The sequence below is a fragment of the Cryptotermes secundus genome, unplaced genomic scaffold (assembly GCF_002891405.2).
Source record: "Cryptotermes secundus unplaced genomic scaffold, Csec_1.0 scaffold678, whole genome shotgun sequence".
NCBI classification, from domain to species: Eukaryota; Metazoa; Arthropoda; class Insecta; order Blattodea; family Kalotermitidae; genus Cryptotermes; species Cryptotermes secundus.
The window spans coordinates 314038-326802 of record NW_019742973.1 but is presented as its reverse complement, the minus strand read 5'-3'; the positions used below and the strand labels follow the sequence as shown (position 1 = coordinate 326802).

At 43.8% G+C, this 12765-nt stretch overlaps 1 protein-coding gene across 8 annotated transcripts in view; it reads left to right on the top strand.

Annotated features, from left to right (window-relative positions):
- LOC111873639 (guanine nucleotide-releasing factor 2) overlaps positions 1 to 12765 on the top strand; it is a 45434-nt gene that overhangs the window by 3960 nt on the left and 28709 nt on the right. For 3 of the 8 annotated variants that reach the window (XM_023868546.2, XM_023868542.2, XM_023868541.2), the window contains exons 1-5: positions 3859 to 4218; positions 6814 to 7064; positions 7566 to 7705; positions 7781 to 7928; positions 8004 to 8299. In XM_023868546.2, the coding sequence (XP_023724314.1) occupies positions 4038 to 4218; positions 6814 to 7064; positions 7566 to 7705; positions 7781 to 7928; positions 8004 to 8299 (1016 nt within the window). In that variant the 5' untranslated portion in view covers positions 3859 to 4037. Of the gene's footprint in view, positions 1 to 534; positions 712 to 3061; positions 3376 to 3857; positions 4219 to 6813; positions 7065 to 7565; positions 7706 to 7780; positions 7929 to 8003; positions 8300 to 12765 lie in introns of those variants that run through there. The other 5 variants (XM_023868543.2, XM_033755143.1, XM_023868545.2 and 2 more) reach the window with 5 other exon arrangements.

The following is a 12765-nucleotide window of genomic DNA, read 5'->3' as shown; positions in this document are numbered from 1 at the left end:
TGGGGGGGGGGGGTAAAGGGCGGCCGGCGCGTAAGCTGACCTCACCGCCATCTGTGAGCCGATTGTGTACAAGTTGTGGGAGCATCGACGTCTTACAATCCTGTGGGCCTCCACGGCCTGTTACAGGGGTACCTTTACCTTTTACTTAAGCTGCAAGACCGTCACGTCAGTCCGCGTCTATCTCGCATCTTGTTCCGTTTCCTTGACCCACTGTACTGCCTTAGCAGACTGGCCGGACATGAAGCATTTGTTACCAGGTTTCAAGCACTTCCTCACACTCTGATCGTGAAGTGATGGACCTTGTGATTTTAGGTGCCTCCAAAGTCTAGTCTAGCTTCTGTAGTCCCAAATTATCGTGCCCTGTCGCTATACCGACAGCTATACAATATAGGGTGAATTTTACGCCATGTAATCTACATATTTAAGGATATTCGCGACTAGAGACTTGGCAGCTCTGATGGGCCGAGTGTCGAAACACGGCTGCCTGCCCGAAATAGCGCGGTGCTGTCCACTGTGGCTAGTGTTGGGCGAAACGCTCTGGTGTTAGTAGGGGGTTCGAAGCCATGCCTCAGTACGATGAGGGCTTCCTTGCGCTGCCGGAGCGAGGCAGGCGCCGATATAAGGTCACGCAGGGCCACTCTACAATAGCCCTCACCCCGACGTTGCTCGCCGTGTCAGCCCTTTGCAACGATCCGGAGGAATCTGGCGAAGGTAGGATCTGCACCTGCTGCCATCTTGTAACGTTCGTGTTAAACTGGCTTGCATTTACATATCAGCGGAGTAACATTCCAAATTTCTTATGTAAGCTTTAGTAAATTTCCCGTCTTCTCCCGTATCCCCTTCCAGCCCCGATGTGTTATCGAATAGAATGTCGAGGCCGACGTTTAACGCCATCCCCCACGAATGACACGTACAAATACTCAGTCGTAAACCGCATCCTTTGCATAGTGTTATTACACAGGTGTCCACATCAAATATCAGTGTTCACAGGACGAAAACGAAACACTGACGTAAAAGACTGCTCGTTCATTCGTGACCTGCTGCAAATTTGTTATGTATCGTGTTAACAACGCTCATCAGTTCGATGAAATGACAGCTCTGTGTGCATATACACGTGGTATCAGTGGTTCTGCTGACCGGACCATCGTAAATAACATCAGCACTCCGCCACTGCTGACAGCCCACCAGATTCGCATAGCGGCCATGTTGGCGTTGAGTAGTGTAGGTTGATTATGACAAAGGAGGTGGTCGTGGAGTAGGCGTCATCCCCAAATGTTCCTGGAGAGATTGTCTCATCAACCATGTCACTCTGTGTCAATAATCGAACCCTGGGCCTCCCGAATACGACTATACAAGAGCGCTAACGTCTGTATCACGACGTTTTTTAAAGATGTGGATTCGGGGAGACCTACTGCTGCCTAGTTTGGTGAAAATCGGTCGCTCGTACAGGTAGTATTACTGCATATTGTGTGAGTCACTGCGCTTACACGCCCCCCAATCCCACGGCATGGCGTCGTGATAAGGCGCAGGGTACCGTCATTCCATATGGTTCCAGGGTTAGAGCCGCCGGGGCGTAAGTCTGACCTCTCATATAATAACGCATGAAAAGTTAACCCTTTACCCCCATCACGCTCTCACGACATGGTGTTTGGATATGATATTGTGGAAAGGTAAATATTGTTGCGCATGTGAACCGAGTACCGGTGCCAACCAGACGCCATATTTTGGCTCCTGTCCGAAATAACGCGCGCTTCGTGATATTACGTCACACCGCCCTCCCTTTTTGTTCTAAAACGAGCATGTAGCACGTAGTGGCAACACTGATCATTGATTTGAAAGATGCGACGGCAGATTTTTTGAGTTTCGCCTGTTACAGGCCGAGGAATGATCAGAATAATATGTGGTTGCCAGATTGTAGTGCAAATTCCCGTCAGAAGCGTCATGTTCCTAGTGGATAACGAAACAGGCAGACAGAGGAGATTGATTCTGTCCTACACTGCGGACCGACCGTATGGATAAGAGGATTCCAGGTTCTCCACAGTCACTTTATGCGAATGCTTTCCTTTCCACCTACACGTACGAGCAGGCAATGCTTCTTACCCGTGCAGGAATTTTGTAGCAAGGCTGATGGGTGCCGACAGAGGGAAGGGAGGGTAGACAAACCAGCGCCCCCCGGAAGAGATAAAAAAAAAAATAGGAAAAAGTGTGAGTATAGCTACGGGCGCTAGACAGCCGAGGAATTGGAGTTCAATACCTGGCAGGGGTAGGAGTTTTTTTTTCTCCGCAGCTGCCAGACAGGCCACCAAGCCTCCTATCTGATGGGTTCCGGAAACAGTAGGGGTTAAGCGGCCTGCCCGTGAAGCTGACCAGTCACCTCCATGTGGTGCCGAGGTTATGCCTCCACTCCCCCGTACGTCTTCATGGCATGATAATGAATTGAGTACAGGGACATCTTGACCTCTTACCGCCTGAGGACTACTTGGACAGTGCAGTTTAAGTCTCCGTTGATTCACAGCTGTTGTCCGTGCTTGGGAGGTGGCCTTTCTTTTCCATTATTCGACTTAGAACGGGCTCCTGTTCGTGGACCACTGGTTGGCAGATATGCGAGTTGTGCCTGCTTGTGTAGCACGATTCCAAGCAACAGAGCGGAACTCGTGCGAAGTGCTATGGCGAGAGATACAACAGCATTTGTAGTTCATGCAGCGTCGTAAAATAAACATTCAGATAGACAGTGAACTCGGATATTTCCACAATGAACATCTGAGACACCGTCGTTTAAAAATGAATGTTTTTGGTTGCGCAAGAAATAATGCATAAAGCGGAGGTTTGCGTGTCGATTTGGGCTTGTTAAGAAGGGCATTTGTGCACTGCTCGTTGTCTACAGGCCAACCGAGGTTTTCCTCAGTGCCTCACATTACAGCGGCCAGTGTGGCTTAACTTAATCGAGGTTTCCTCCAGGGCCTCCCACTCCTATTTCTCTGTAAGGTTGTTTTTTCAACTGATGTGACGTCACCGGGGAAGTGACGTGGGACGCGACACATGATGCACAGTGGGGCGGGGTGCCCAGGAAGTCAGTCTCCATTGATGTAAGATACCAACGAGTCCGTGGAAGCTGCGTTAGTGCTGAGTGTGAAGTGAAGCCGTGAGATGTGAGTAGGTAGGTTTGACTGACGGAACGGCTGGAACCACAGGTGGACCGGGGCACACCCTCACAGCGAGAAGAACGCATATTTTAGAAATGTGGGGGAATTGTGACGGATGTCCTCGTGTCGTCACGGGACCGGTTCAGTCCTTGTTTATTTAGTTTCAGCTGAAATAGTGTGTAAATGCCGATAGGAAATCGGACATACAAAGAGGAAACGTAAACTAATTGAGGTAAGTTAGCATTATAAGGTAACTAGTCGGAACCCAGTGAAACCTGAAGTTCATGTAAATATTACTTACAGATTCAGTTCGTACCTCGTAGTAAACACACGGGATATCTCTCGCCTGGTGGGGTGGGGCAGTCAGGACCCCCCCCTCCGCCCTCACGTTATAGGAACAAATCAAATTGAAAAAGAAGGAAGTGTAGCAGATGTTAATACCAAGGGCTCTTGAAGGCAGTGTCTCTGTTGGAGACGAAGAACTTTAGGGCGATCCGTAACAATTTGCGTAAACGGCTGAAATGTAAGTTTGTAAGCAAATATTGTTGTTGCCCCTCCCCCACCTCAGCTGTGAAAAAGTCCGGTGCCCAGGATCGCCATGTATATTAAACGGCAGGTCCCTCGGAGGCAGGCGCTGTTACCAAACGAGCCGTGTTATGTTCGGCCTTGCCGTTCACTTATCGCCAGTGACTCAGCCCTGGCACGAATACGCGTCATTGTAAGGGCTGGTAGTTCTGTGTTTGTGTATGTTTCGGTGAAAGGTGTCAGCAGCCCAAACAATATGGCGTCGAGTGATACGATGCCAAGCGAATGACGAATTTGAAAGGATATGGAAGGAAGCGGTCGTGGCCTAATTGAGCCACTATCTAGGAATTTTCCCTGGAGGGACTAATCATGTCAGGGACCCGGAAGATTCATCACCGTGCTCACGCCAGTCCGGCACTTGAGGAAAATGCAGTGCACACCATCGTGATAACGTTCTACGCCTGTAATCCGGAGGCGCTCGCTTCGAATCTCGGCGGGGTCACCGACTGTCGTGGCCAAGGCTTTTCAGGATTTTTGTCAGTCCAGGATGGTAAATGTGGTGATTGTTTCCTTCTAAATCCTTTACAATTCATCTTTCATCAGTCAGCATTTGATGGCGTATAACCTGAGATAGGCAGAACACACTGGCCGCGCGGTCAGAGGCATGATCCTGTTTTCGCCTACTCAAACACTGGGGTCGTGGGTTCGAATCCACCTCGAGGCATGGATGTTTGCGTGTATTCTGTATTTGTGTTGCCATGTGTAGGTAGTGGCCTTGAGGTGGGCTGATCCCCCACCCAAGAAGTTGTACCGAATGTATGATTATTCAACCCTTGAGATGGAAGCGATATGTTCCTCCGAAACGTCGGTTACTTTGCAACGGACCACACGGCATTATATGCTAGAAGACAGTACTCTTCAACAGAGAAGTTAGGCAACTACAGAAAGCATGTGAAGTTTGAAGACATAGAGAAATAAATTATAAACACTTGTGTATTGATCGTGAAACAAGAGTGCAGTGCCTGAAGTTAACATGAACACGTCTGGACATACCAACAGACCACATGTCTCTCTTCATAAATTTGAGAGTACCTTCAGTTAGTTGGTACTAACAACATAGCAGATGCGCGAACTTCTGAGGTGGGAACAACACAGGGCGCTCTTAGTATGTGACCCAGAAATGATGTATAGTAATAGGTCTTCAAAAAATGTTCAGCTTTTGTTTTGTTGTTTTTCTTGTAGAATGTGAAACAAAATGGTAGCTGTGAGATTTCAGGCTCTTAAGGCAGTGCATATTCAAAGTTTGGCCATCAGGGTTATGATAGTGTTGTTGTTCTGAAATCTGAAGATTTCTTTGTCTGTCTTATTTATTCCCTGGCTAATTGATAATGATGTATGTGGAAGTTGTTCAACAGAATGACATGGTAAGCATGTTGAGTGTGAGTATAAGGGGTGAGCCATAGAAACCGGCCGTCGCACTGCGACCTTCAATGATCTATTGTGCTTCCCCTTTGGATTAACCCTTTATTAATCCTACACTTCGAATGAAATGTAGGACTTTATTTATGGGGGCGTCATAAAAGTCACTTGGTTCCATGAAGAACTGACCCAGGTGGCGATATCGTAGGTAAGCTATAGCCTCACAATCACATAGGATGTGTGTGGGTGATTCATCTTCTTGTAGGCACCTTTCACAAGTTGGGTCATCTGTCAGCCCCAGTTTGAAAAGGTGCCCTTTTAGGTGGCAGTGTCCAGTAAGTAATCCTACCACCCATCTGAGTTGATCTCTGTTTAACTTTTAACAGGTCCCTCTATCTTTTGGCAGAAGGTCCGGATATAAATCCTATTGCCTGTTTGAGTCCAGTTGTGGATTCCCAGTGTTTTTTGTGATTTCTGTTAGTCCAGTCCCTGATTTGCTATCTTGGCAACTCCAATTGAGATGCCACAGGCTGGTTCAGCTCCTATGAACGTCCGTTCAGATCCTGTTCTTTCCAGCTGATTTGCAGTTTCATTCCCAGCAATACTCTCCTACTGAGATGCCGCAAGCTGGTTCAGGTCCTGTTCTTGCCAGCTGAGCTGCGGTTTCATTAGCAGCAGTACCCTCATGACTTGGCATCCATATCAGTTGTACTCTGTTGTGTTTGGCCAGTTGTGTGAGGGATTGGTGGCAGTCCCAAACCAATTTTGAAGTGATTTGGTATGTACCAAGTGCGTTGATTGCAGCTTGACTATCTGATAGAATATAGATGTTCCTATTTCTATAGTTCCTATTTAGATTCTAAACTGTGGATGCCTTAATGGCATACACTTCTGCCTGGAATACTGGTGTGTATTGACCAAGGCCGAAACTACGTTTCCGCCCTGTTCCATCACAATACGCTCCTGATTCAGTGCCGTTATTTGCCTTGGAACCATCTGTATACCAGATTAGTCTCCCTCGTTCCATTCACTTCTGTCAGGAAATCTGATGGTGAAGGGTTTATCAAAGACATGTTTCGGTATCATTTTTTCAGATCCCATCTGTAAGATTGGTTCATTTTTCATGTTCTGACTCATGTATGCATGTCAAAAACTTTCAGATTTAGGTCTCTATTGATCATTGCAACGTAATCTGTAATTTCCTAACTTGGCCTCTGCTTCCATCTGCAGGTGCAGTGAGGGGAGTCCTAGTAGGATTTCCATTGCAGCTGTTGGAGCTGTTCTCATTGCTCCCGTAATTCCCAAGCAGGCTGTCCTTTGCAATATGCTTAGTTCAGCCTGACTTGTTTCAAGTTTAACTCTAGGCCACCATATAGTGGCAGCATAGGTAATTATGGGTCTTACTACAGAAGTGTGTATCCAATACACCACCTTGGGTTTCAGTCCCCAGGTTTTCCCAAATGTGCCTCTGCATGTTCAGAAGGCCTTATAGGCCTTCTTAATAGCCTTGCCCAAGGTACTTGACTTCACTGGATAGCTGGATTGCTTGACTGAAGAGGATTGGTTCCTTAAGCCCCTTGATATTCCTACTCCTAGTAAAGGGTATAATTACCATCTTGTTTGGATTGATAGACAGTGGTAAGCATGTTGGCTAGTTTGAGATACTAGGAGCCCACATTTCATGTAATTTGACTGAGAAAAACTATGAAACATGTTTTTGTTGCAGAATCAGAAACTAGCACCACATCAAACACAAAGCCACGTGGGGGAAAGCTGGCACGGCGGGCCCGCTCTTTCAAGGAGGATTTCCTGGAGATCTTGTCGCAGATGCGGTCCCCGGGCAGTGGGTCCGGGCAGCGCTCTGGGTCCCCCCACTCCCCCAAGACCCGTACCGGCCACAAGGTTGCAAGCGTTGATGCGGTCGATGGCGCCACAGAAAAGAATCCTCTGCGAGACCTGGATCTACACGTGAAACAGGTGCATTGTTTCAGAATTGCTGTATTTAAATGTGATTAAGAGAGCTTGTAACCAAGGGGCTATCAGATCCAATCATCCAAACTAGAACCCGTTATTTTCGTCACGTATACCCTCCTACACTGACACTGTCATATTCATAGTACTAACTAGTGGCTGGTAGAGAATAATATTGGATCAATAGGTAAATAAATATAGATCAATGGAAAGACTAGTCTGTTACCTTCTTTCTGGATGGATGTGTATCAGAACGCTGGAAATTACTGTGTGGGAATCTGGAGACCACAGAAAGAGAAATATTCCCAATTAATAATTACTTGTGTCATAGAGCAGAGTGTCTGATGAAGGTCGAACAAACTAATTAAAAACAATAAAGCCTCTGCACCAAAAATTCCATCTTAATTACAGCATTATTTACAAGAAGGAGGTGAAAACAATCTTGAATTTGGTAGCATTCCATGTTTGTTTGTTGTTCATGAAGTAATTTGAGGCTTTTTGGAATAGGTGCAATTTGCCCTGAAGCATTTTCATGATGTGATAACGAAGAAGAAGCTGGAAATGCTGGCGGGTAACGGCACCATAGTTCTGGAAACTGTGACGACAATCCATGGCGTGCTCAAATCATATGTCCTCAACGAACACAGGTGGGTGTGAGTGTATGAATGTGCATTGTGAATGTGAGAGTGTCCCTATGCTTGAACTTGACACTTACCTTTCAGTTCCACGCTGGTTTCTGCAACGAACAAAGTGTACCAAAGCCTCGCAAAGCTTATCAAGTTGTGTGATGATGTACTACTGCAGGGAGAGAAGGCCTTGGACAAGGAGAATGTCACTGAGATGATCCAGCTGCTGGAGGATGCTGTGCAGGTAACAGTAATAGCAGCAACTGAGCATCCTTTGCAGCCTCAATGACATGTATATTTACACTCTCTTCTCTTTCAGAATCTTGTTTCATTGGCTCAAGATCAGATTGCAAACCGTGAGAGTAGTTCCAAGGCACTGAGCAGTCACAATCATCATATGATGATAGTGGATCATACCTCCAGTTATGCTGCTGATATTCCCCAGCGCAGCTCTCTCCCTGACATTCCCCTTACTCCACGTGAACGGCAGATCTTGGAGCAGACGTCTTCATCTGTGTTGGACAGGCATGGCTACAGTTCCCTGCCACATTCGCAGAGCTCGGAGTCCATACTCAATGACACCAGTCCACCTCCCAAGCCTCCACTTCCAGGGAGGTATGAAAATCATATTACTCAACCATTTCAGGATGTTGATGCCTCCTGTAGCATATACAGATAGGCTATTGAATTGGTGCTGCTGAATGCTGAAATGTTACAGTGTCCTCTGAATGCATGTGGTGCAATAGGCACAGCCATTCACTCACTCACTCATGGAGCTGAGCCCTTTTTGAGAAGCTACTCAGGAACTTTCCAGCATTTTAAGGAACCTGCTGGTTCATTACCATGTTCACAAGAGCCCTCCACTGGTCCCTATCCTGAGCCAGATCAATCACATCCTGTCTCTCTTGAGATCCATTTTAAAATTGTTGACCCACCTATGTCTTGGACTTCCCAGTGGTGTTCCTTCCGGCTTTCCCACCAATATCCTATATGCATTCCTCTTCTCCGCCATTTGTGCTACATGCCTTGCCCATCTCATCGTCCTTCACTTGATCATTCTAATTATACTTTGAGAAGGCTAGAAGTTATGAAGCTCCTCATTATGCAGTTTTCTCCAACCTTCTGGCACTTCATCTCTCCTCAGTCCAAATATTCTCCTCAACACACTGTTCTCAAACATCCTCAGTTTATGTTCCTCCCTTAATGTCAGAAACCAAGTTTCACACTCATACAGAACCAGAGGCAAAATTATAGTTTTGTGTTTTCTAATTTTAATGTTTATAGACAGCAGATGAGAATACAAATGCCTCTGGACTGAACGGTAGCAAGCATTACCTGAATTCAATCTGCTCTTAATTTCCTCCTGAATCAAGTTTCGATTTGTTATAGTCATTCCCAAATATCTGAACTGTGACACATTTTCAAAACATCTGTTACCTATCTTTATGCATGATTTTGACCTGCATTCTGGTGATGAGACAGCAACATATACTTAGTGTTCTCTGACTAAGCGGCCTCCATAGTCTAGAGGTAACGTTCCCACCGCATGACTTGTAGTACGCGGGTTCAAATACCTGGCGGAGGTCGTCGAATTTTTAAGGGCGGAAAAATTCAGGGAACAAGTCCTCCAGGAGGGACTTTAAGCCGTGGGTCCCGTGTCGTAGCTTTACGGCACGTAAAAGAACCTCATATCTCCAAAGGAGGCCACTGAGCCAAATTATGGACATTTCCCGCACAACAGCAGTCTCTAATACCTCTGGTAGATGGGGGAAGCATTATAGATACCTCTCAGCAAGTAGAGCTGGTCTCGCTGGCTGGGCGGGACTGATGGTAAGCACCAGTACTGTTAGGATATAGAGACTGGTAGAAATCATAGAGGGAAGCACACTGGACCAATACAGGTCTAAGTGCATGGGGAAACCCACACTCTCTACTAACTAACTAACTAACTAACTAACTAGTGTTCTCTGTGTTTCTTCTAGACCAGTCTCCTTACTAGTGACAAAATTTGTGTGTTTTTCTTTATGGTATCTATATTATCACCCAGTAGATTCCAGTCATCAGCATACACCAACAGGTGATGTGTCCCACTTAATTTTAGTCCCATTTGGTTTCCCTGGACCTTCCTAACGGTATATTCTAAAGCAACGTTGAAAATNTTACTACACTCAGTTTTATCGCCCTTCTTGTGAACTGGTACAATAACAGACGGACTCCTTCCACTGATCATGGAATTTTTCCTTGTTCCAAATAGAATTACTTAGCTGATGAATCTTGGAATGTAATATTTCACCTCCTGCTTGAATGAGTTTGCTAGAATTTGATCACTACATGGTGATTAATACCTTTTCAACTTAGCAATAGCAACTTCAACCTTAAAAAGGCTAGGATCAGGTACTAACAGCTCAGCTGTATGTATTTCTATGTGCCTAACATCACTGACGCTATGTACATTCAATAACTGAGAGAAGTTATTCTTCTCCCTCTTCAAAACGTTGTGGGAATCTGCAGGCAGATCACCATTCTCATCCTTTACTAAGTTACTGCTAGNACTAACTAACTAACTAACTAGTGTTCTCTGTGTTTCTTCTAGACCAGTCTCCTTACTAGTGACAAAATTTGTGTGTTTTTCTTTATGGTATCTATATTATCACCCAGTAGATTCCAGTCATCAGCATACACCAACAGGTGATGTGTCCCACTTAATTTTAGTCCCATTTGGTTTCCCTGGACCTTCCTAACGGTATATTCTAAAGCAACGTTGAAAATCAGTGGCAATAAAGCATCTCCTTGTTTTAGACCATTCTGGATAGGAATATTATCAGACAACTGTTTACCTAAACAGACTTTACTATACGTTTTGTTTAGACACATTTTAGCTAGCCTAACTAGTTTCATGGGCACCCCAAATTCTATGAGAATATTGTACAATACTTCCCTCCTGACTGAATCATAGGCTTTCATGAAATCTATAAATAGCTGATGTACTGTTTCATTGTACTCCCATTTTTTCTCCATTATCTGATGAATGCAAAATATCTGATCAGGAGTTGATCTGTTATGTCTAAACCTACACTGATGATCCCCAATAATTTCGTATATATATATATATATATATATGGACTTAACTTTGAGAATAGAGTATTGAATAAAATTTTGTATGAAGTTGATAGCAGTGATATCCCACAATATTTACTACACTCAGTTTTATCGCCCTTCTTGTGAACTGGTACAATAACAGACGGACTCCTTCCACTGATCATGGAATTTTTCCTTGTTCCAAATAGAATTACTTAGCTGATGAATCTTGGAATGTAATATTTCACCTCCTGCTTGAATGAGTTTGCTAGAATTTGATCACTACATGGTGATTAATACCTTTTCAACTTAGCAATAGCAACTTCAACCTTAAAAAGGCTAGGATCAGGTACTAACAGCTCAGCTGTATGTATTTCTATGTGCCTAACATCACTGACGCTATGTACATTCAATAACTGAGAGAAGTTATTCTTCTCCCTCTTCAAAACGTTGTGGGAATCTGCAGGCAGATCACCATTCTCATCCTTTACTAAGTTACTGCTAGGCTGGTAACCCCTCTTGAAGTCATTTATTCCTCTAAACAGGTCTCTAATGTTCTTGTCCTTCTTGTTCATTTGTCTTTCAAATATTCCCTCTTTTTATTCCTGAAATGCCTGCTGGTTTCACATCTTATATTGCTGAGATTATCCCCATTTATTTTACTTTGATCCTGTAACCACTACAATTGGCTTGTAACCTTTGATGTAAAAACTTTGAGCATCCTTCATTGAACCATGGCTTATGCTTCTTCAATTCATAATAACAACAAACTGGTGGTAGGTGTATTTTGTGACCTTACAAGAGCTTTTGATTGTGTCAAGCACAACCTACTAATCCAAAAGTTAGAAAATTATGGTATTAAAGGATGTATTTTGAAATGGCTCAAATCATATTTACATAATAGGAAACAGAGAACTGTATTACACACTCATGACTCAACCACCTTTCTTTCTAGATGTGTAACCTGCAGACTTGGTGTTCCCCAGGGTTCTGTTTTGGGACCATTACTATTTAATATTTACATTAACGACCTGCCAAGTAGTCTAGATGGTTTGGCTCCTACCATTCTTTACGCCGATGATACCACCATTATTGTTTCCTCTAAAGACATCACCACATTGAATCATAAAATAAATAAAATAATGAATCATATCTATGAATGGTTTCCAAATAATCAATTAGTCCTTAATCTAAAGAAGACTCATGTAATTAAATTTACTACGCCTATGACCATGGACTATCCATTACATGTGGAATATAACGATCAAGTTCTTAATATTGATGAAAGTGTTAATTTCTTGGGTGTGTGCCTTGACAGTCATCTCAAGTGGAAACAATATTCGGATAATTTAATAAAAAAATTAAGCACTGCAATTTACATGCTTAGAAAATTGCAGCCTATGGTGAGTGGACAAGTTTTATGTATTGTTTACTTTTCTCATGTGCAGGCTCAACTTAATTACGGTATCATTTTTTGGGGCTCTTCTTCAATGAAAAGTATATGTACTGTACAAAAAAGAGCATTAAGAGTCTTGTTAAGATTAGAGCCAAGGAGTTCATGTAGGGAAGGCTTTAAGACAACGGGCATACTTACTGTCCCCTGTTTATATATATATTCCATAGTCTTGTTTGTACACAAAAATCCTGATATGTATCAGGTGTATAATGGTATACACAAATTAACCTTTAAGAGACGGCCATTTAAATTCCGGTAGTGGTAGCGGGACGGAGTTAATTTAAATGCCCGCCACTCTAGAGTAATAAAAATTGTAATCATGTTACTCAAAATGCTGTGATTTCTACAATTTTTGTGATAAACGAACGAAATAAACGCTGCTTTTATCTAGAAAGAATATAGAATCAGTTATTGTAATTTACCGATTTTAAAATCTCTTAAAATTTTTACACTGATGCCAAAAAAAAATTTTCCCTCAATTTCGAACGTCTGTGCACAAAAATGCACACAGTTCCTGCACAAAACGTTTCTGCAGTCTGAATGCCTG